Source organism: Grammomys surdaster, unplaced genomic scaffold (genome assembly GCF_004785775.1).
Source record: "Grammomys surdaster isolate TR1022 unplaced genomic scaffold, NIH_TR_1.0 125946, whole genome shotgun sequence".
In the NCBI taxonomy this organism is placed as follows: domain Eukaryota; kingdom Metazoa; phylum Chordata; class Mammalia; order Rodentia; family Muridae; genus Grammomys; species Grammomys surdaster.
The window spans coordinates 2,030,490-2,053,944 of NW_021620768.1; the positions used below are offsets into that span (position 1 = coordinate 2,030,490).

General features: G+C 44.5%; 1 protein-coding gene across 1 annotated transcript; it reads left to right on the top strand.

Moving 5' to 3' along the window:
- Positions 1–3,219: 3,219 nt before the first annotated feature.
- On the top strand, positions 3,220–16,414 carry Rit1 (Ras like without CAAX 1). Its single transcript, XM_028753310.1, has 6 exons — positions 3,220–3,333; positions 3,698–3,842; positions 3,978–4,034; positions 10,897–10,970; positions 11,182–11,373; positions 13,473–16,414. The coding sequence occupies exons 2-6, from the start codon at positions 3,737–3,739 to the stop codon at positions 13,701–13,703; spliced, it is 660 nt and encodes a 219-aa protein (XP_028609143.1). The 5' UTR covers positions 3,220–3,333; positions 3,698–3,736; the 3' UTR covers positions 13,704–16,414.
- Positions 16,415–23,455: the final 7,041 nt, after the last annotated feature.

Here is a 23,455-nt window from a genome sequence, read left to right on the forward strand (position 1 = left end):
GTTGCCCGATGGCAAATGGGAATTGAACCTGGATCCTCTGAAATAGTGCTCATACCTTTGGAGTCATCTCTCCAGCTCCTTATTAACCTCATGAATTCATAGCAGAATCGCAGTCATTTCCCTACCCAACAGAAACTTAATGGGCTCCAACATTTGCATTGCTCCTTGAGTTTATAACTCTGCAAAGTATATCCTTAAAGTCAAAAGATGATTAAGTTACATGTTTTCTGTTTTCTTATTTTTCCCCTTTAATGGTTCACTTTATTTGTTTTTGAGACAGGGTCTCACTGTATGCTCTTCTGGCCTCCAGGGTGGCCATGTACTACAGATAAAGTCACAAATACATCCACATAAAAATAAATCTTAAAACAAAGATTAATAAATGGAATACATTTTTTAAATTTTTTTTTTTTTTAAATCCCGAGACAGGGTTTCTCTGTATAGCCCTGGCTGTCCAGAGCTGGCCTCGAGCTCAGAAATCCGCCTGCCTCTCCCTCCCAAGTGCTGGGATTAAAGGCGTGCGCCACCATTGCCCAGCAATGGAATACATGTTTGTTCATGCTGTGTGTAGCTGTGGGAGGACATCCATTCAGGAATGACTTCTTGCCTTCCACTGTGCTTCTTCAGGATGTCATGACAGTACCTCTAATTTCTGAGCTGCCTGGCTGGAATTATATATAAAACAGGCAATTATATATAAAACAGGCAAGCTTCATTCTCATAGAGCTCTGCCTTGCTCTGTGCCCAGAATGCTGATTAAAGATACCGCTAGGTTTGGCCTTCCACCTAGTATCTAACATTGTGTATTACTGCCTAAAAGACATTTGTGTTTTGTTGTCTCTTTTGTGCTTTTGGCAATTGAACTCAGAACTCTGTCTACACTAGATAAAATTCCACCACTGAGATACATCCACTTCCCCCTTTGGATTTTTGTAGATAGGGTTTCCTGTAGTGCAAGCTACCCTGGAACTCTAATGTGTCGACAGGAATGACCTTGAGAGATGCTTCTGCCTCCAGAGTGCTAGTATTCTGGGCATATGCTACTTTGTCTTAGCTTGCTTGCTCTCTTTATAAATTATTTTTTATTTTGAAGGGTAGGCATGAAGGTAGATCCTTAGGTTAAGGCCAGCCTGGTTTACGCAGTGAGTTCCAGGACAGTCAGTGCTATGTAGAGAGACCCTATCTTGAGGGAGAGGGAGAGGGAAATTAGTATTTTGAGACAGCATTTTTTTGTCACTATTTTATTGCTGTGGAGAAATAACCATTATAAAGGCAACTCTATTAAGAAAGCATTTAATTGGGGGCTTTGTAGCTGGTCTTTGCTACTTTGTGGGTTCTTTTTCCTATTCTTCATCTCCCCCAGTTTCACCCCTTAACATTAGATAAAGAAACGGGTAGAGGGGAGAGAGGAATTAGGAAAATCCCCGAATCTCATTTCTTTTGTTTCTTTTTTGACCACAGCTACTAAGAAACCACAGCCAACCTCCCCAAACCACCAAAAACCACCTACCCAGACTATTGGGCCCTAACATTTATATACTCTGAAAAGTTCTGTCTGGAATTCCAAGTGTCACACAGTTGCAGAAACTGCAGCTGGCAAAACCATGCCCCTGCTATAGCACAAGGCAAATCATAGCTGCTGCAGACAGTCCAAACAACCTCGTATCCTTACACCTGAGATTAAAACAGCTGTCTGAGACCACAATCAGTTCTTCAAAAGTTGCAACAGCACATGAAAACACTTACCTCAGAACTCAGGAGCTGGAGGATTGAGGATTTTGCATTTAAGGTCAGCCTGGGTTAAATGAAGCTCAGACCCTCAAAACAAGATATATGTAATAATTGTACTTGGAAGACTGAGGCAGGATTACCATAATTTTGAAGTCAGCCTGGTCTGTAAAGTAAAACCCTAAACCATCCCTTCTGTTCCCTCCTGGTCTCCCCACAGCACTCTTATGCTGAGACAAGAAAGGTCAGGAACTGTAGGCTAACTTAAGCCTACATCCTGTCTAACAGAAAAGGGAAGTGGAGATTGCAAGAATAATGCAGGAAAGTTTCACTACATGTGATGTGCAGAGTGGATGAAGATAGTGTTGTTGTGGGTTTTTTTGTTTGTTTTGTTTTTTTTGAGACAGGGTTTCTCTGTGTAGCTCAAGCTGTCCTGGAACTCACCCTGTAGACCAGGCTGACCTGGAACTCAGAAATGCACCTGCCTCTGTCTCCCAAGTGCTGGGATTAAAGGCGTGCGCCACCACTGCCCAGCTGTTTTGTTTGTTTGTTTTGTTTTTTAAATTGAGACGGTCTCACTTTGTAGTCTTTACTTGCTTGGAACGAGACCCGCTATCTGTCTGTCTTGTCTATAATTTTTCAAGACGATTTTTCTGTGTTTGTAGTCTAGACTGGCCACAAACTCAGAGATACACCTGCCTCTGCGTTTGAAGTGCTGGAATTAAAAGCATGAGCTACCTGTTTTTTTTTTTTTGTTTGTTTTGTTTTTTTACAAAAGTGTATTTATTCATGTGTTTGTTTTTGCCTACGTGTATATACGTGCACCATCTGCATTCCTGATGCCTGTAAATGGTCAGAAGAGGGTTGTGGATCCCCTGAAACTGGATGGTTGTGAGCCACTGTGTAGGTACTAGAGACTGAATCTGGATTCTGTGTGGAAGCAAGAAGTGGTTTTAACTACTGATAATCTCTCCAGAGCTCTGCTTTTAAGACAGGGTCTCATGAAACCCAAGCAATGTGGAATTTAGTATGTATCCAAGGCTCGCCCTTTAACTGTTTGGCACCAATACCTTCTAAATGCTTGGATCCTCTCTGACTTGTATTTGTCTTAATAGTTTTAAATACAAAATTCTAACTAGAATGACTGGATGCTGCAAACATCTGGTTTTGGTTTGAAGGGCCTTAAATGTGCCGGCTTTTTTGGAAAATGAAGCTGTGTAGCAAGTACCATACCTACCCCAATGTAATCCAGTATTTTGGTCAGATTGAGGGGGTGTGGGTTGTGCTGTACAACTGGTGACAGATATTTTCCCTCCACCAGCATCAAGTAGCCCTGAGTTGATCACTTTAAAAGTATCTATACGATTAATGAAACACTCATTTATGTAAGTGCAAGCCTTGAGATTCGTACGTGACCAGAGGGCTTTGCGAGTTAGAGCTAGGCTTAGGGCGGAGCAGAGTCTCTGTCAGCTGTGGGGGCGGGGCTCCAGGGTCACACCCCGCCCACCGGCGCCATCTTCCAGGACCCGGGCGGGGCCCTGGGCAGAGGGGCGCAGCTGGGGAACGAACGCGGGTTACCGCCCGGACTCCGAACTGGTTTCAGAGGTACAGGCACAGGTGGAAAGGGACGGGGGTGATGGTGGCGGGGGGATGGGGGAGGCACAGACACCGGGGAAGAACCTGGCAGTGTCAAGCAGCCCTCAGCACTCATCCGGCTCCTTCCTACTGGCACGCTGCCTCAATCTGAAGAGAAGTCCAAGTTCTTTTTATTTTTTATTTTTCTGGAAAAAAGTCAGTTTGTAAATCTAGGATATGTTTTAGGACTGAGACTAACATGGGAGGGAGAGGATGTAGACTTCTTAGTGTTCCGCAATGAGCAGAGTAGGCCACAGTGTTTGGGGACGTAGGGGGCTCTCAGACTGTGGCCGACTGTCTCCATCCTGGATTGAATGTTCTGTGCCTTCTCTAGGAGGCCTTTCCCAGGGGCCCAGGACTGCCCAAGAGGACAATGGAGTCTGCAGCTCGCCCAGTTGGTAGCAGTTGTAGCAGCCCTGGAGCACTCTCACGGGAATACAAACTAGTGATGCTGGGTGCCGGTGGAGTTGGGAAGAGTGGTAGGTAACCTTTTCTATTTGCCAGAAAACTTTGAAAAGCAATAATCAGACCAGATGGGTTACTGGCTCTTGTGCAAAGTTGATAGTTAAAATACGTAATGGTCACTGTCATGAGTTCCATTTCTTGTTTTGAAGCCATGACAATGCAGTTCATCAGCCACCGATTTCCAGAAGATCATGACCCCACCATTGGTAAGTCAGCCTTGTTTATATTTCTAGATACATCCTGTGAAAGTATCTTAGTAGATTTAAAGTTTAAAAAAATAATATTTATATCCTAAACTTGTTTGTGTATGTAATTCATCCTTTCTTAGAAACAAGAAAAAACATTTGAGTATTTTTTTATTTTAGACTTCATATGCACATTTAAGCTATCTTTAGTCTTCGGGTTACATTGATAATAGACAAACTGTCTTTTTTATTTAAGGACGTGTAATATATTGTTAGATTAAAGAAAAAGTTTAAAGGCTACTCAGTGAAACCTTTTCTTGCTATTACTGTTAAGGGTCTGACATGAGACTAACCCTGAAGTATGAGTCAGCTGGTTTGAACTTCCACAAAAGGAAGCAGAAAAACAAGTAGAGCCAGCCTGCTGAACTCTTAGAACCAATCTCCCACTTGATGCTCTTCGTTCATTCCCTATCCTTGCAGCACATTTCGTAGTAACGTCTCTTCTGTGTCTTTGTAATCTCTGGCTGTCTTGTTGGTAGGATGTCAGTGGAGTAAGTCAGTCCTCCCCACCCCCACCTGGGGATTGAATCTGAGACTCACGCCAGGCACATCCGGCAAGGGCTCTGCCACTGAGCTGCGTCCTCAGCCTTGTTTTGTCTTGTTTTAAGTTGTGTTGTTGTTTTCCTTTGATGAAAGATCGAAGCGCAAGCTAGCCTTGAACTCATAGCTCTCCTTTTTGCTTAGTCTGGGATTCGAGGCGTGAACCCCATGCCCAGTCCTGTATTTTGTGGGTTGCATTATTGTTGTTATTAGCTGCTATCTGCTATAGACTAAAAATGTTACTCATTCCTAAATCATAAGGAAGCAGTTTTGATTCTAAGCGATTATCTAAAAGAAAACTAGGGCTGAAGAGGGGACAAAGCTCTGCCATTAGCTGGGAATGATGACAGACATATGTAACCCCAGCACTTGGGAAGCAAAGGCAGGAGGAATGTGAATCGAGCACAGGTCTCAATTGCATGAAGCCTGGCCAAGAATAGATAGTAAGATCCTCTGTCAAACCAAACAAGGCCGCTGACCTCTGACCTCTGGCTGTGCTCAGTTTATTTAGCATCTGTGTCTGCAGGTTTGGAAAAGATGGAGATACTTGTCTTTTTAGCAAACGGTCTGGGAGTTCTTCATTTTTGTGTTAGGGAACAAGCCCGGGGCCTCACATGGGCTGAGTACGTGCTGTTCCACTGAACTGCGTCCTAGCTCTGCTGTATCAACTTTAGAACATTGGTTCAGAGACTCAAACTTGTGGTATGGGAACTCCATAAATAAAATCACTCAGCCGGGCGGTGGTGGTGCACGCCTTTAATCCCAGCACTTGGGAGGCAGAGGCAGGCGGATTTCTGAGTTCGAGACCAGCCTGGTCTACAGAGTGAGTTCCAGGACAAGTAGAACTACACAGAGAAACCCTGTCTCGAAAAACCAAAATAAATAAAATAAAATAAAATAAAATAAAATAAAATAAAATAAAATAAAAAAATATAAAATCAAATCAAATCTCCTCAGGGCTTAGGATCTACTTAGTCCCAGGCAGTAGCTTCAGGCTGCCCACCCCTGGCTCCTAGTGCACAGCTCAGATTCAAAGTTGTATCAGCTTTAGTGATTCCTCACTAGAGGGAAGTGATCTGTGCCAGGTGACCAGGCGGGGTCAGTATCTACCCTCTGCCCTCCTGCACTAAGTGTTTGCCTCCCCTGCCCTCCTGCACTGCTGGCTTTTGGGTGTGGGAAGACTGGCTTACTACACCCACCTAGTTATTCTGCACTTGTTTATAGTGAGAACTAGCCACACCTAGAGATTGGCTGGAAAATGTCACATGGTCACCTCAGTTGGGCTCGGAGCCCAGGCCTTGAGCTCAGGCCACAGACTCTAGTGGCCCATGTCCTAACTTCAGTCCTTGGTAGATAAGTTCTGTATCTCCTTTGTTCTAGTTTCTATAACAGGTTTTTAGAACTGTCAGAATAGGCAGGATTTTCTGTGGCCGTGTCCATGGTACCTGTCTGTTTTCTTGTATTGTGATATAATCCTGACCAACTGCTCAGAGCTCATTTCCACTTCATTCACGGGCACCATGATAGTCTTTATTTTAACATGGTAGCTAGCATGCAGTATAGTGAAGTTTGCTGGCCGTCATACAGTTTGAGATGTGAACTGCAAAAACTAGTAACAAACTTGGATGGATCTATGAATGTGCCACTGAAGAAGCCCATGTACCCTGGGACTTACTCTAGTGGGAGAGAATTAGGGCTCTGAGGATGAGGAGCATGTACCATCTGATAACACTTTTTGTGTGTGTGTGTGTGGTTTTTTGAGACAGGGTTTCTCTGTATAGCCCTGGCTGTCCTGGAACTCACTCTGTAGACCAGGCTGGCCTCAAACTCAGAAATCCGCCTGTCTCTGCCTCCTGAGTGCTGGGATTAAAGGCGTGCACCACCACTGCCCAGCTCCAATGTAACCTTCTTGGGGTAGAAAAAATAGGCAAGCTGTGGACATAGCTGATAGCTGAGTGCCTGTCTACCACAATCCCCAAAGCTCAACCCCAAGCACCACAAATGAAAGCACTGTTCAATGTCACTTCCAAAAATATACAAAAGAAATGAGAGGTTGCTTCTGGAGTTCTTTTGGTTATTATTTTGTTTATTTAAAGATTGTTTATATTATTATGTATGTGTCTGACTGTGTGTGTTTGTGTACATGCCCACATGTGCCACAGTGTGTGTGCAGGGACCAAGAAGACAACTTCGTAGAGTCAGGTCTCTCCCTCCGCCTTTCCATGGGTTTTCCAGTCAGGTCACCAGGCTATTGGGGTGAGCATTTTTTTTTTTTTTTTTTTTTTTTGGGTTTTTTTCGAGACAGGGTTTCTCTGTGTAGCTTTGGCTGTCCTGGAACTCACTCTGTAGACCAGGCTGGCCTCGAACTCAGAAATCTGCCTGCCTCTGCCTCCCAAGTGCTGGGATTAAAGGCGTGCGCCACCACCGCCCGGCTGGGGTGAGCATCTTTACCACAGACGCTAAGTGATGGTTAGGTTATATAAGCAGATTTTTGTTTTCAGTGAAGAGAGACCTGGGAAAAGTTAGATTTCCTCCTTCTTCAAGAGTTATCAGGCTGGGCAGTGGTGGCGCACGCCTTTAATCCCAGCACTTGGGAGGCAGAGGCAGGCAGATTTCTGAGTTCGAGGCCAGCCTGGTCTACAGAGTGAGTTCCAGGACAGCCAGGGCTATACAGAGAAACCCTGTCTCGAAAAACAAAAAGAAGAAGAAGGAAGAGGAAGAAGAGGAGGAAGAGGAGGAGGAGGAGCAGGTTTCATTGGTTTGTCTGCAGTGTTTTGGATTGAATTCAAGGCCATATATATCTTCTGCAAATATTCTACTGCAGATCTATACCCCCGAATCACAAATTTCCTTTCTTTTTTAAGATTTATATTTATCTTCTGGGTATGGGTGTTTGCCTGTATGTTTGCCTATGCACCACAGTGTGCCTGGTACCTGCAGAAGCAGAAGGACATTGGATCCTTGGGAACTGGAGTTCTACAAAGGTGTGAGCTCTCAGGTGGGTTTTGTGGGGCAAACCTAGGTCATCAGCAGGAACCCCAAATCAGTCCATCTTTTGCCCTGTTCTGCTGTTCTCTCGGTATCTTGAGATTCAGCAGTCAGTGCACTTGTGTCTTGAGTACATCATGGACAAAACAAAGCTACAACTACAGAAGTGACTACGTGTGTACACTCCCATATAAGCACACACGTACATGTGACTGAAGTTAAAACCCAATGTCGGTCCCAACCACTAAGTTGATTTTAAAACTTACCAATCTTAACAGACAGTGATCTTTAATTCAAGAAGCATTGATTAAATAGGCTTCTTTATCTCTGAGAGTCAGAAGCAGGGATTGATTTTTAAATGTTAGGGACCAGTGATATGGCTCAGACAGTAAAGGCACCCGTCACCCAGTCTGCCCTGAGTTTGGTTCCAGTAACTCATATAGTTACTGCAAGAAAACCAGTTCCTGTTCTCTCGCCCTTGAAGCTGTGCTGTGTCATAGGCTGGCAAGTTTGTTCAACTTGAGTCCTATCCTTCAGTCTCACATGGTAGAAAGAGGAGCAGCTCTTCAAAGCTGTCCTCTGAAGTCCATATGCACTGTGTGACATGTGTGTGCCCATGTGCACACACAACTTATTAAATGCTGTAATGAATTTTAAAATGTTAAAGGGAAATATCTTGGGATGTATGAAACCAGTTTTTTGCTTTGGTTTTGGTTTCAAGACAGGGTTTCTTTGTGTACCCTGGCTGTCCTAGAACTTGCTCTGTAGACCTGGCTGGCCTCAAACTCAGAGATCTGCCTCCCAAGGATTAATATTTGCACTACCACATCTGGCAGTTGCTTTTAGGTGATAAAAATATTGAGTGGGTTCCCCCCCTTACTTGTCTCTAGTTTACAAGATTAGTCTAGTAATCTACATAGAAGTCAGGTATGATGGCTTGCACCTGTAGACTGAGTATTTTGAAGTCTGAGGCTGTAGTATCTCTTGGAACCAGCAGTTCAAGGCCAGCTGGACAACATAGAGACCCCACTTCTTTCCTTCCTTCCTTCCTTCCTTCCTTCCTTCCTTCCTTCCTTCCTTCCCTCTCTCTGTCTCTCTCTCTCTCTCTCTCTCTCTCTCTCTCTCTCTCTCTCTCCTTCCTTCTTTCTTTCTTTCTTTCTTTCTTTCTTTCTTTCTTTCTTTCTTTCTCTCTTTCTTTTTGACTTATATATGAGTACACTGTAGCTGTCTTCAGACATACCAGAAGAGGGCTCCAGATCCCATTACAGATGGTTGTGAGCATGTGGTTGCTGGGAATTGAACTCAGGACCTCTGGGGTACTCTTACCCGCCAAGCCATCTCTCCAGCCCCTAGACCTCATTTCTTTGTGTTTTGGGAGTGGGTAGTATTTAGGGTAGGAGTGGAGTCAAGATCTTATATAATTCAGGAGAGCTTTGAACTCTTGGTTCTGTTCCTCCACTTCCCGTGTCCTAGGATTATTGGCATATACAACGCTATCTAACTGCCAACTGTAGCATGGCATATACCTGAAATCCTGTCTGCTGAGGAAGGATGATTGTAAGTTCAATGGCTAGAATTTTTAATTTAAGACTCTGTCTCAAAAATAAAAATTTTCTTGGGCTGCTGAGGCAGGACACTTACAAATTGAAGGACCATCTGTTCTACAGACCAAATTCAAGACTAGCCTGATCTACTTAATGAGACCTGGCATAGTGGCTTGCCACAAGTTAAAGACTAGAAAGGGCTACAATGTGAAACCCTGCAGCAAAAGGAAACAAAGTAAAGAACTGCCTATAGAGCTCACTGATAGAGCTTGTCTTTCAGAGGCCTTGGGTTCTCCCTTCAGTACTTTAAAAGGACAAAATATCAGGAGGCAGATCTCTGCTGAGTCCAGGCCAGCCCAGTCTCCATGTCACATTGACCAGCCAAGGCTACATAGTGAGACACTATCTCAGAAACAACAAAAGAAACAGCAACAAAAAAAGTTCAATTAAAACATTTTAAAGGGTTAAGATTTCTCCTGCTTGCACCACATGCTGACACCCCGAGTTTAATCCTCAGTATTACAGCTAACAGCAATGTGCAGAAAAGACCTTGGTTTTGCAATGAAGGGGTTATGGCATTTTCTAGGAAATAGTAAACCTGTTAGGGATGCTTCACTGAATATAGCACACTGGCTGTTCTTGCACAGTCACAGATTTAGTTCCCAACACAAACATGGCAGCTGAGGGCCATCTGTAACTCAAGTTTCGGGGGATCCCATGCTCCCTTCTGACCTCTGTGGGATCCAACACTCACTTTCAGCCAAAACACTCATATGCATAAAAGAAAAATAAGTCTTAAAAAAAAAAAAGGTGTTGAGGCATGGTGACTGTGCTGAGGTGTAAAAGATGGACTGCAGCATAAGCTGTGTACATGGCCTTTCAGTCAAGTAGCCTGGGGCTTCATTCTGGCCCCATTGCTAATTAACTGTGGGTTGAAGAAGACATCCAGTATTTTAGGATTAGCTGTTGGTTTGTTTTAAAGACAGGGTCTCACCTGTAACTCTTGTTGGCCTCAAACTCACAGAAATCTGCCTACTTCTGCACTCCTCATCCCATGGTGGGACTAAGGATGTGCGCCACCGCACCTGGCCAGCCTCTGTACCTCATGGATGTATACCATCATACCTGGCTGACACTGTTTTACTGGAAAATAGAAATAAGAACACTTTATTGGCCGGGTGGTGGTGGCACGCGCCTTTAATCCCAGCACTTGGGAGGCAAAGGCAGGCAGAGGCAGGCAGATTTCTGAGTTCGAGGCCAGCCTGGTCTACAGAGTGAGTTCCAGGACAGCCAGGGATACACAGAGAAATCCTGTCTTGAAAAACCAAAAAAAAAAAAAAAGAAAGAAAGAAACTGGATAGGGTCTAGGAGTATATATAGCTCAGTAGTAGTAGAAAACTTGCCTAACATTTGAACCTCAGTATTCGAGGAGGTCTGGCACTACCAAACAGATGCACAGAAAAATAAATAAAAATTAGGCAGGGCCAACTCTTTTGTGGGACAGGTTTTAAAGTCATCGCTTCTTCCTGCATGTGAGAGTTTGTTTTATTTATTTATTGTTTTTTGGGGGGTTTTGTTTTGAGCAGGGTTTCTTCATGTAGCCCTGGTTATCCTCAAACCATCTCTGCAGTCCAGACTGGCCTTGAACTCACAGAAATCTGTTTCCCTCTGCCTCCTGAGTGCTAGGATTAAAGTGTGCCAACACTGCCCAGCTTTGTGTTCTTATAGCAGCCCTTTCTTCCCTCCTATAGAAGATGCTTATAAGATCCGGATCCGCATCGATGACGAGCCCGCCAATCTGGACATCCTGGACACAGCAGGGCAGGTACTAAACCCAGAACTGTATGTGTGGACTATCCTCTAGGACAGGCAGCAGGCTTCTGTGGGCAGTGTCACTAGTTTGTCTCTCTTAATTTTCCATGCTCTGCCTCAGGATAGCAGGTAACTGACATGCTGTTTCTTTACTCTAAAGTAGCCAGTGTGTGTGTGGAAGTCCATGTTGCAGCAGTGCATTCTGGGCCTTTGTTTCCTTCTAGGCAGAGTTCACAGCCATGCGAGATCAGTACATGAGGGCAGGGGAAGGGTTTATCATCTGTTACTCCATCACTGATCGTCGAAGTTTCCATGAAGTTCGGGAGTTTAAACAACTGATCTACCGAGTCCGACGCACTGACGATACTCCGGTGGTTCTTGTGGGAAACAAGTCTGACCTGAAGCAGCTGAGGCAGGTGAGGAGGGGAGGTCTGGGGTATTGTGGGTAGTCATTTTGGTTTTTGGTTTGCAAATTGCTTACCCCTAAGATAGAAAATGAGTGTTATCTTCTCTTGGCATTGGAAATGTCCCTCTATTAATTTCCTGTTATTATAGGTAGCATTTAGATTTTAGAAATCAGTACACAAGAGTTTAGGCAATAAGTTATTTGTGGCATGTACCTGTAACCTTAGCACTTAAGAAACTAGGCCATACATTTAAGGCCAGCCTGGGCTCATAGATCCTGGCTTAGTTAGTAAACAACAAACAAACAAATGGCAATAGGACACTCATTAAGTAAAGAATTGTGAGCGTTCTTTTCATAAATCTTCAGAAATGTCTGGATGTGGTTTAGTGGTAGAGCTCCTGTCTGGCATACACAGGGACCTGGGTTCAATCCACAGAACCACAAAATAAACCTTTTAAAATTAATAAAAGCTAGGGCTAACAAGAGATCTCAGATAGTAAAGCACTTGCTGCGTCTTGTAAACCCAGTGGCCTAAACTCAATCCTAAAATCCACATAAAGGTAAAAAAAAAAAAAAAAAAAAAAAGAGAGAGAGAGAGAGAGAACAGTTGCAGAGTTAACGGAACAGTTAAGAGCAGTGGCTGCTCTCACAGAGAACTTGTGTCCCTACCCAGCACTTGCATGTTGGGGTCAGAACTGCCTGTACCCCCAGTTCCATGGGATCTGATGCCTCTGGTATCCATGAGCACCGAGTATGCACATGTCATAAAGACATACATTTAGACAAAACACCCATACACATAAAATAATAATCAAAAAATATAAACTAAAAAAGCTAAACTAAAACTCCAGAAATAAGAGAAATGATTGAGGGCTTTTCTAATTTTTTTTTTTTTTAAACAGGGTCTTACTGTGTTATCTTGGCTGTCTTGAAAGTCTCTGTGTAGGCCAAGCTAGATTTGAACTGGCAAAATTCCATCCCTCTGCTTCCCAAGTACTAGGATTAAGGGCTGCGCCAAGCGATGCCCTTCAGTCTAGCAGTGATTTGAATATGAACACTAGTGGAGTGGTGAAGTGTGCTCTCCCACAGCTGTTCGCAGGAGCAGTGTGTGTCAGACAGGTCTCCTGGGACATGGGAAGCCTTTCGGAGTTCATATGTCAAACCCTCACTGCCAGGAGGAGAACACAGGAAGCAATCTTGCTGTCCAGAAGCAGGTGGAAGTGTGGCACTTCTGTAGCTGAATGCATCATGTTGGCTTCTGACAGGTTGTGCTAACTGGAGCAGATACCTCTCTTCCCTTATGCTTTTCTTTCTTAAAATCAGTAGGGTAAAGAAAACTGCCATTATCAATACTCATATTTACTTGATAACTGTTCCAAAAAAGTTACCTTGAAAGGGCTAGGTCCTGGTCCCAGCACTGTAGTGATTATAACAGGGCCTAAGGCCAGTTTGGTTTTTTGGGTTTGTTTTTAATGCTACGCATGGTAGTGTGTACTGGGGAGATGGAGACAAGCAGGTTCTTTGGGTTTGCTGGCCAGCCTACTTAGCAAGCTCCAGGCCAGTGACAGAACCTTGTCTCAGAAAAGAAAACACGTAGGCTGTGGAGTAGTTCAGTTGGTAGTGTCTGCTTATCATGCAGGGAGCTGGGCATGGTGATGCACAAGGCAGAGGCAGGTGGATATCTGAGACTGAGGCCAGCCTGGTCTATAAACAAGTTCCTGGAAAGCCTGGTCACGTAGAGAAACTCTGCCTTGAAAAAAACAATGTAAAGAAATTATACAAGAATCTCTGGGCTCCATCCCTGCAAAAATCAGGCTCATGGTAAATGCCTATAATTCCATCACTGTGGCGGCAGGAAGTTTAGAAGTTTAGTGTTGTGCTTGGATCCCCTGGAATATAAGACTCAGTGTTTTAAAAAGAAATCTTGAAAATACACTAGAAATAGAGTTATGTACTGTGAAGTCATGTAGTGCCCTCTCAGGCTGGCACTGTCCAGTGTCTAAATGTGGGGGAGGGGCTGTCCTGCTAAGGGTTCCCATTTACTTTTGTGACAGTTGTCACTGCTGCCTGCTGTACACCATGCTTTTTCTCCTGTTTGTGCCTTTGAAGGTCTCCAAGGAAGAGGGATTGTCTCTGGCTCGAGAATTCAGTTGTCCCTTCTTTGAGACCTCTGCTGCCTATCGTTACTACATTGATGACGTTTTCCATGCTCTTGTACGGGAAATACGTAAGAAAGAAAAGGAGTTAGTACTGGCCATGGAGAAAAAGGCTAAACCCAAAAGCAGCGTATGGAAGAGGCTCAAGTCACCATTCAGGAGGAAGAAAGACTCTGTAACCTGAGGGAAGAGCCAAGTGTCTGCTGTGAACTGCAGTGCTCCTCCAAGCAGTCCGTAGTCTGCAACAGTGAGCATGCTGTTTGCTCTCTCCTGCTATGTGGTTATCCTAAACATCACTGGCGAGGGGATTTGCCTACTGGGAGTTGTCATTGACTTACTGTCTAAAGCCCTGTGCTAGGTGACTCTGACTCATGAACTCATCAGGGCAGTGTCTACTCCTTAATTGTCACATTAGAACTTGGTTGGTCATTGTTTGGGTTATGTTGCTGATGTAAATTTATTCGTGTAAATCGTTTCTACCCGGGAGAGTATGTGTACCGTGTGCACTTGACTAAGTTTACAACAGAACATTGTATTGTATTCTCGCCACCACCCCTCAGCCTGAGCTTCCTGGTACTGTCTCACAGAAGGACCTCTGCCTTGTGTAGCCACACTGTGAGTCCTGGAGACAGAACAGAGATTAAGTAGAGAGACTGGCGTTAAAGGTAAGCAGGCATCTGTGGAGGGGACTCCTGTGCTGGGCCATGAAGTGAGGGGTTCACACAGGAAGACGTGGCCAGAAACCCGCAGCGTCAGAACAGTGTTCCTACCGGGAGCCCCAGAACGGCACATGTGACCAAAGCACTCAGGTGGTAAAAAGAGACAGAAGCATATTTCTCTCTGAACATGCTGTTCTTCCTTCCATGTCTGCCCTTCTTTACCTGTGCCACCTGGTTCTGCATCTGGGACCATTGCTAGATCACTCAAATCTTACTGAAAGCCTTTGTTGGGCTAGGCATGTGGCTCACTGCTGTAATCCTAGTATTTCTAAGTCTGAAGCAGGAGGACTACCGTGAGTTTGAGGTTACCCTGGACTACAGAATGAGAGCCTGTCTCGGAAAAACAAAACCACAAGTAAATAAAAACAAATTCTTTCTTAGGATTGCTATACTGCAGGACTTGTCCCATTTGCTATCCCTTGGAAGAGTCAGGCGAGGCCTGCTGGTTTTAGGCCTTTCATTAGAAATGCTCTGTTCCCTTGACCTCAGCAGTCCTTAGACTCGGGGCTTGAAGGTGTGTGGAGTCTCTGTCCAATGGAGCAGTCTTGAAGCTTCAGTACTCACATGTGTGAACTGGCTTCACAATCAGAAATGTCCTGAGAGTTGTCAGAGCAGCCTCAGAGAACATGCCACTTTGTTCTGTGTGTGATTGAGAGACTAGTCCTGCAAGAAATAGCTTTACCTATTAGTGGTGAATTCTCTGTCATGGGGTCAGGATTCTCCTGCTGTCTGAATGTTGCCATGTAGGGCACACTCAGGGCAGTCGTGATCACTCCAGGCTGGGTTGTTGTCAGCCGCACCTCTAGAAAGCTATAATCAGCTTCCTGCACCCCACTGTCAGAGGAATGGCAGATCTGTGATCCAGAGCCCACACAGAGCCTCTGCTGGGCCTTTTACATTCTGGGTAGTTGTATTTTGAAAATCCTGGTAACTTTGCTACTATGCAATTTGTGTTTTAATACTCAAACCATCAAAAAAAAAAAAAAAAATGAAAGACCCAGGTTCAAGTCTGTGTAAAACAGAAGCCATAGCACTTTGGAGAAGCAACAAAGTAGAAAGAAAGTACAGCAGCAACCTCTGAACAATAGCTCACTGGACAAGGACTGTCAGACTGAATGCCTTCACTGCTCAGTTCTCACAGTCTGTGGGATTGTCAGCAGTGCCAAGCAAGGCAGTGCCAGCCACAGTGTTTGAAGATTGTCAAGGTGATAGAAAACCCTTGCCAGAAAAGCCTGTAAGAAGGGATTTGTTCTGTGCAAGGAAAACTGCAGTGTATGTTTTTAAGGCTATGCTGTCACACATTGGATCCTGGATAAGCTAGTCACTTAGTTTGCATTGAGAATTGTATTCATGGTGCTAGGTAGCTTCGGGAGTGCAGTGTGTGCCAGCCTGAGGGCCTCCTCTATGGTCTGTACAAGCTTTAGGTCATCAGTATTGTCCAACCTGAAAGCATAAAAATCAAGTATTCCCTGGAATTTTGAAGAGAAGATTCAGTTGAAAAGCACTGAAACTGTTGAAGCCAGATTAGTAATTATAAGTAATTATAATCAGTAGGGAGATGTGTTTTAACCTGGACATATTAGGAAAGTATTGCGTGTCACCTGGGAAGAGGTTCTTCACGGGCACATACTTTTTTTAACCTATAAGTGGGTAGAAATGTCTAGAATTTTTTTTTTAAGTACATTCAGGTTAGAGAGCATGGGTTTACCTTCATTTCTTTGTTTACTTATGAACATGGTGAGCGCATTCCAATAGTTTTGTTGTTATATTTCATTTGTGTGGTGGGAGGTTGCTTGAAATCTATCTCAGTGCTTACCTACACGGAACCAGACCCTCTAGATGGTTTGCCAGTGTCTTCCTCTGAGACTTGAGGGATGGCATCCATGCAAAAGTCAGAGCTCCAAGGGAAGGTTTTAGGGACCTCCTAACCATTGGGGGGTTCTTTTGGGGTCTTAGCCAAGAACCTGGCTTCCCCAACTGCTCAAACCCCTTCCCCTGTAGCGTCGCCACAGTCCAGTGAGCTGGCTCAGTGGGTAAATGTGAGCAAGGCGAAGGTAGAGACTCAGCCTCTAACCTGACTACGATTTCAGGGATCCACCAGGAAGTCGTCATCTGTCTTTTATATGCTGTCATGTGCCCTGATTCCACAAAATAAATAAAAGGATGTTAAAAAACACCAACAGGGTGATGGTGGCGGCACATGCCCTTAGTCCTAGCAGTCAGTGGGCATTCTCTGAGTCTGAGGCCAGCCTGGCATACAGAGAGAGTGCCAGGACAGTCAGTGCTACACAGAGAAACTCTGTCTTGAAACTGCCTTCTTTCCCTGAAGAGGAAGCTTGAGGGTTCTTTGGAAAGTTGGTTGGATGATGTTATTGCTGGGGCAGACACCTGAAGGAATGTTTCTCTGAAGCAGACACAGGAGAGAGGATGTTCTACTTAAGCAAGCATGTGAAAGGACACGTGTTGAAGGATTCTTTGCTGACTACACATATGTATTGGTCCACCTTAGATTTCGTAGTTGAGCTGCATTTGTCTGGATGCCACAGAGAAAGGCACACCAAAAGCTTTCTGGTGGTGTGCTGCAGTTTGTTGTGGCTTCCGAGGACTCCAGCTGATTGGATACACATGCTGAGGCAAGAGCAGTGCTGAGCAAGGCACACAGAGGACACGTGATGCTTGGAGGGTATAAATCGGACACCACAGAGTGATGGGGACTGAGCTTGGCTTGCAGATCTTTGCTTCCCTGAAAGTGGCACAGCCAAGAACTTCTGGTGTTCCTGTTGGTCCCTCCTGCTGACTCAAGCTGAGGCTGAGGCCTGGCTATCTCTGCCAGGTTGTGTCACCACTGTTGCTAACCTGACTCTACTGAACTGGACTGCTGGGGTAACCATGAAGTGTTTGTGAGTGGATCAAGCTGCCAGTGCCTGCTAACCTGTTAACCGAACTGCTGATTTCCAGACAACACAGATAGAAGTTACTCCAAAGAACCTTTATAAACAGGTCCACTTCCCTTGTATCGTTTCTTTTCTACTACCTCTGGTGGATTACAAGGAAGGTTAAAGCATTTAAGAACCATCATTAAAAATAGGATTATGGTAGAGCACACCATTACTTCTAGGATTCTTGAGGCAGAGGAAAGCAGACCCATATGAGTTCAAATCCAGCCTGATCTACAATAGTAAGCTCAAGGCCAGCCAAGGTCACATAAAAAAAAAAATATGTGTTTTTAAAGAGAAAGAGCCAGGTGTGATGACACACAAGTATCATTCCAGCAACTAGGGGGTAGAGGCGAGAAGATAGAAGTTCCAGAAATAGCCTCCCTGTGTAGTGAGTTCTATACCAGCCTAAAAGTACAATAGAGGTAATGGGAGAAGCAAATGGAAGAGAGACTACAATGAACCCAAATTTGCATGTTATGTAAGATTTGGTAAATACTCAATATACAATTTATAGTATTAGAACTTTGACAATTTCATTTTTTTAAAGATTTATTTATTTATTTTTATTTTATGTGTATATTTATATGCCTGTTAATTTACAGGCCCTACACTTTTGTCTGGTGCCTAAGGACATCAGCCTCCCTGAAACTGGGTCACAATTATGAGTCGCCCTGATGTGGATGTCGGGAACTGAACCTGGGTCCTCTGGAAGATCGAAGCAGTTGCACTCATAACCACTGAGTCTCCTCAGCCCCTCCATCTCAGGCTTAGAAGGACACATGTGCTGGAGAGATGGCTCAGGGGTTAAGGCTACATACTATTCTTTCAGAGGACACCCACAGGTGCCTGTCACACCAGCTCCAGCAATGCCTCTGACCACCATGGGTACCTGCACTGCACGATCATTACACGTACACACACATGCACACACGTGTGCAATTAAAAATAATATCTTTAAAAAGAATGATACATAGGAATTTTGCTTATTTTTTCTTGGAACAGGATCTTGATGTGTAACCCTGGCAAGGCTGATGCTTGTTAGAAGCCCAGGTTGGCTTCTAACTTGGCGGGTTCACTTGTCTTTGGGAGGTGGGCACCACCATGCCCAGTGTACATCATTTTAATTTTTTTAACTTTCAGGAGTTAACTTTGATAATCATTTTAAAAGACGATTCAAGATTGAAAATGTTGAATTATACTGTTAGATATGCTCAACCTGAAGTGAAGATCTAAAATTGTTCCCTGAGTTTCATCAGCTTAACTGGAGCTGAAATTTAGGTGGTGTAACCATAAAGGAGATGGTGCAAAATGTTTGCTCTTTTTTTTTTTAAAGAATTATTTGTTTATTTTATGTATATGAGTACACTGTAGCTGTCTTCAGACACACCAGAAGAGGGCATCTGATCTCATTACATATGGTTGTGAGCCACTATGTGGTTACTGGGAATTGAACTCAGGACCTCTAGAATAGTCAGTGCTCTTAACCACTGAGCCATCTCTCCAGCCCAATGTTTGCTCTTTTATTAAAGGTTATTCAGTGTGCCCTCCGGATTTCTGGATGCTCTCACAGTACAAATTAATTTTATTCTCTTCTTAGTAATTATGAAATAGGTGTCATTTGAACCAGGAGGATCCAAAATTAGCAAGCATTCCTGTAGGAACTCAGTCCTTCAGAGAACATTTCTCTGGTGGAGTGTGAATGATGCCAGTGCCTCTCTGCCCTGTGGTTCCTTGTGGCAATATTTCACCATCTACATGAAGAAACCACTTGCCGAGGAGCTTTTCTTTGCTGTGGGGATATTCTCTTTCCCCTTGGGACAGTTGACTTGAGTTGGCTTGCTTCTTGTTCTAGTAGGAACATGGGATCAAGTGAGGCCTGGAGGAATTAACATGACCTTTAGCTCTTAGCGAAATATAGTCAAACTATACATGACTTAAATCAGTCTCTTAAGCTTTACAGTCCTGTATTCCTTTATTCCTTCTTAACAGAAGGCTGCTGCTGAGTTGGGAAGGCAGAGAACATAAGACTCCTTTAAGAGAAAGCACTGCATGAGCCAGGAGTTCAAGACTATTTACTGTAGGCAGCATGAGTCCCAGTCAGGAATTAGAGCTGGGGTGCCGGATGGCAGCCTAGTTGATAGAGCAGCTTCTTCTGTGCAGGAGGCTCTGAATTCCATAAAGCCAGGCTCCGTTGTGAATGTCTGTGACTCCTGAGTAGGAGGTAGAGGAAAGAGGATCAGAAATTCAAAATCACCCTCAGCTGGGTTTAAGGCCAGTCTAAGCAATATGAGACTCTGACTAAACAAACAAATATGGGCATGGTGATACACACCTGTAATCTGAACACTTGGAATCAGGAGTTCAAGGTCAGCCTGACCAACTTAAGTGAGAGCAGTCTAATTTTTTTTTTTTAATAAAGACTAGGACCTAGCTAAACAGAGCACTTGGCTAGCATCCATACATAGGACAAGCGCTCAAGCCTGGCATTGAAAAATAAAGAAATGAATAATAACGTCCTTGCCATGACAGAGCTCAAGTAGCGAGTCAGGAGGTCTGGAAACACACAAGAAAATTTCTTTTTTTTTTCAGGTGGGTGAGTAGAGGGTTTATTCAAGATAGAATTTCCCTGTATAGCCCAGGCTGTCCTGGAAACCTCTGTAGACCAGTCTGACCTCGAACTCACAGAGATCCATCTGCCTTGCCTCCAAAGAGCCCCCCCCCACCCCCCACTGGGGCTGAATGCCCAATATAAAAGGACCAGTCAGACAAGACAGAACAGACTTAATGTTTGGGATGTTATGAAATTGCTAATCAAGTGTTTTTTTTTTTGCTGTTTTTAAAATATTGTTAAACATAAATTGATTGCAGCTATTATTATCTATCAGCTGATCAAATTTTAAAAATGAGGTTGTGTTGAGACAAAATTTCTGGAATTTTAGTTTTGTCTTAGATTCACTTTTTTAAAATGTTGTGTGTGTGAACCTCAGCACACATGATGGCATCATGGAGTCATCCAGTTTTCCGAACAAAAGCTGCTGGGGTGGGGACATGCTCCATTTCCTGTCGTTGCTGGAGACTTTGTACAGTATGCTCTGAGCCAGAACACATTTAATAAGCCCCCTAACATCTCCAGCCAGACAGCCCTTGCAGAGGTTTGTGGCGGTGAGAGGACAAGAGCAGGAGCACGTGGTCAGCAAAAAGGCTGCCCATGCCCCTTGACTGCATCTTTGCTGCCTGGAAGGCTTCACAGGAACCTGCTCCAAAGGAGTCAAGAGACTGCGAATATGGCTCAGTTGGTCTGAACACGAGGACCTGGGATTGATTTCTAAAACCTACATTTGCAAAAATTTGCGAGTGGTGACTCCTACTCAATGCTGGTGCTGATGAGGCAGAGACAGGCGGGCTCTAAGTGCTTCTCTGGATGACTAGCCTAGCCAACTTGTCAAGCCTTAGGCCAGTGAGAGACCCTGTCTGAAAACACACAGAGGATATGTAGACAAGCTGGGTGGCACCCAAAGCTGACCTCCGGACTCCTTGCACACACGTGCACACACAGAAAGAAGCACTTTGGGAGCCCGTCTAGACTTTCTGACCATGCCCACTTTAACTCTCCAAGAGGAGAATTTGTGGGTCACTGCTGATCACCATGACCACCTAACCACAAACAGCTCCAGCCCCAGTTCTGAGTCGGACCCAAATACTTCACATAAACTCTCTACCACCGAGTCACACCCGAGCTCACAATGTTCACTCCTTTTTTGTTCCTTCAGTGTTGGGGTTCAAACCCAGGGCTTCACAGATGCTAGGCATGTGCTATACTACGGAGCTCTGTGCTTGGCCTTCAGCCAAACTGCTTTTGAAACTTGGACTTAGAATAAGAAGGACAATATGAAGCCTTATTATGTTTGCTTTGAACCAGCTTCTGAGAGGATACCATGTCCATTGCCTCCATGCCTTTGTTGAGCCCCTGCTGCATGCAGGTGTTGACAGCAGGAATTCAGCATGGATTAGAAGCGAACACACCATTCTCGAAGCTTTGCTTCTGTGCTGTGGAGTGAAAAATTCTGATTCTGAAACGTAAAATGTAATGAGAGATTTGGATCCATTCTGGGGACAGGGACATGGGGAGAGAGCAGAGACTGCCAACTGTCAGCCACTCAATAATTGACCTAAATGCTAGGCTGGAAAAATGAGAGAACACTTGGGCAGAGAATTCTTGGACGAAAATAAGTGTAAATCATGAATACTCACTGCCTGTGACTGCAGTGGCCTGGGACACTCTTGAGGACCCTGGCGTGGGGACTCTGAGTACAATCTCACTGGCATTCATTCCTATTCACTTCTTATTTTAAGTTACACTCACTTATTATTTCAGGTGTGTAAATGGCATGGCGTATAGAGGTCAGGAGACAACATGGAGTCAGTTGTCTGCTTCCAGCACGGAGGTTCCAGGGATTCGATCACTCTTCGGGTTTGGCAGCAAGCAGTTTTACAGTCATCTCACTATTAGGGTTAGATCTCCACCCATAAAAATGGTTGAAAAATACAAGACCAGCTAGGTGATAAAGGCACTTTCTGCCAAGCCTGACACCTTGAGTTAGATTTCTGCTACATGGTAGGAAGAACCGGCAACCTGGGGCTGGAGAGATGGGTCAGCGGTTAAGAGCACTGGCTACTCTTCCGGAGGAACTAAATTCAGTATCATTTCTGCACACTGGTTCACCACCCTCTGAAATCCAATTCCGGGGTCCAGTGCCCTCTTCTGGCTTCCTCAGGCACTGCACCTACATAGTGCACAGATGCAGACAAAATACCCACATACATAATAGAAGAACCAACTCCCTTTTGGTTTTTTGTTTGTTTGTTTTTGTTTTGTTTTTTGTTTTTTGAGACAGGGTTTCTCTGTGTAGCCCTGGCTGTCCTGGAACTCACTCTGTAGACCAGGCTGGCCTCAAACTCAGAAATCCGCCTGCCTCTGCCTCCTAAGTGCTGGGATTAAAGGCATGCGCCACCACCGCCCGGCTAAGAACCAACTTCCAAAAGTTGTTCATTGACTTCCTCGTGCATACACACACATATAATGCAATCGAATTAACAAAGCTGGAATTGGGTGAGGCTGCTGCAGGCTCTGCTGTGTGAGTTTGGAGCAGTCTATTAACCCCGTTGCTGTGGGTTTCTCATCTGTTTCATACATATGACGGCACTTTACCTGTGCCGGGACTGCAAATACAGATTCAATCAATCTTATAGGTCTTTGTGCTCAAAATTGTTTAAAAAAAAAAAAAAAAGAGCTGCCAGGCAGAAGAAGCCAGTAGCCCCAGCACTCAGTAAGGACAGGATTTCAAAGCACAGGCTGGCTTTGCTGCAGTGAGACCCCCATCTCCAAAATAAGGGGTGGAGTGGGGGGAAAACTGTCTCCATGTCTGATGCCACTGCTCCTGAAGCATTTAAAGAGGACCGGAAGCAGGAGCTGTTTGCCTCTGTAGGTCACTCGCTTCAGCCAGCCAATGACACCAGGTTTGGGGGGCGCTTCCCGAGGATAGAAATTCCTTCATAGGTTTTGTGAGGAATTGACAAGAAAAGTAAGAGAGAGAGAGAAAGAGAGAGAGAGAGAGAGAGAGAGAGAGAGAGAGAGAGAGAGAGAGAGAGAGAGGAGAGAAGGGGGAAGGGAGGAGAGAAGGGGGAGTCCAGGAGGAAACAGGGTATGGTCCGTGATCATGTGTGACTGCACACACTGTTCCTTTCTAGCACCAGTACTTCTCCAAGGACCTGACATCTCCAAGAACTGAACTGATACTGGGACATCCACCTTGATGGCAGTCCTTCAGCCATAATGACACATCCTCTCTTTCAAAATTGATTCACAAATCCCTATGACAGGTGTTGGTCCAGCTCAGAACTATAGAGGAAAATTGATAGAAACCTAGAAAAAATTATTTAGAGAATGATGTCACCTTGTTTTTTGGGGGAGGATAAGTCACAATGCTGTCTTGGGGTTGGTTGGTGGTTTTGTGAGATCGGTCTTAATTCTTGTTCGATAGCTCAGGCTAGCTGAGAGTTTACAGTATCAGCTGCATTTGCCTCCCCAGTGTTAAGACTACAGCACATTTGGCTTTTTGGCTTTTAAGATTAAAGAACAGCAGCACTGGGGGCAGGGGCAGGGGCAGGGGCAGGCATATCTCTGTGAATTTGAGTTCAGATTGAGTTCAGGAGCATGTTGTACACAGAAACCCTATCTTGAAAAACTTGGAGGAAAAGATTTAAAGTCAGGTCTGGCA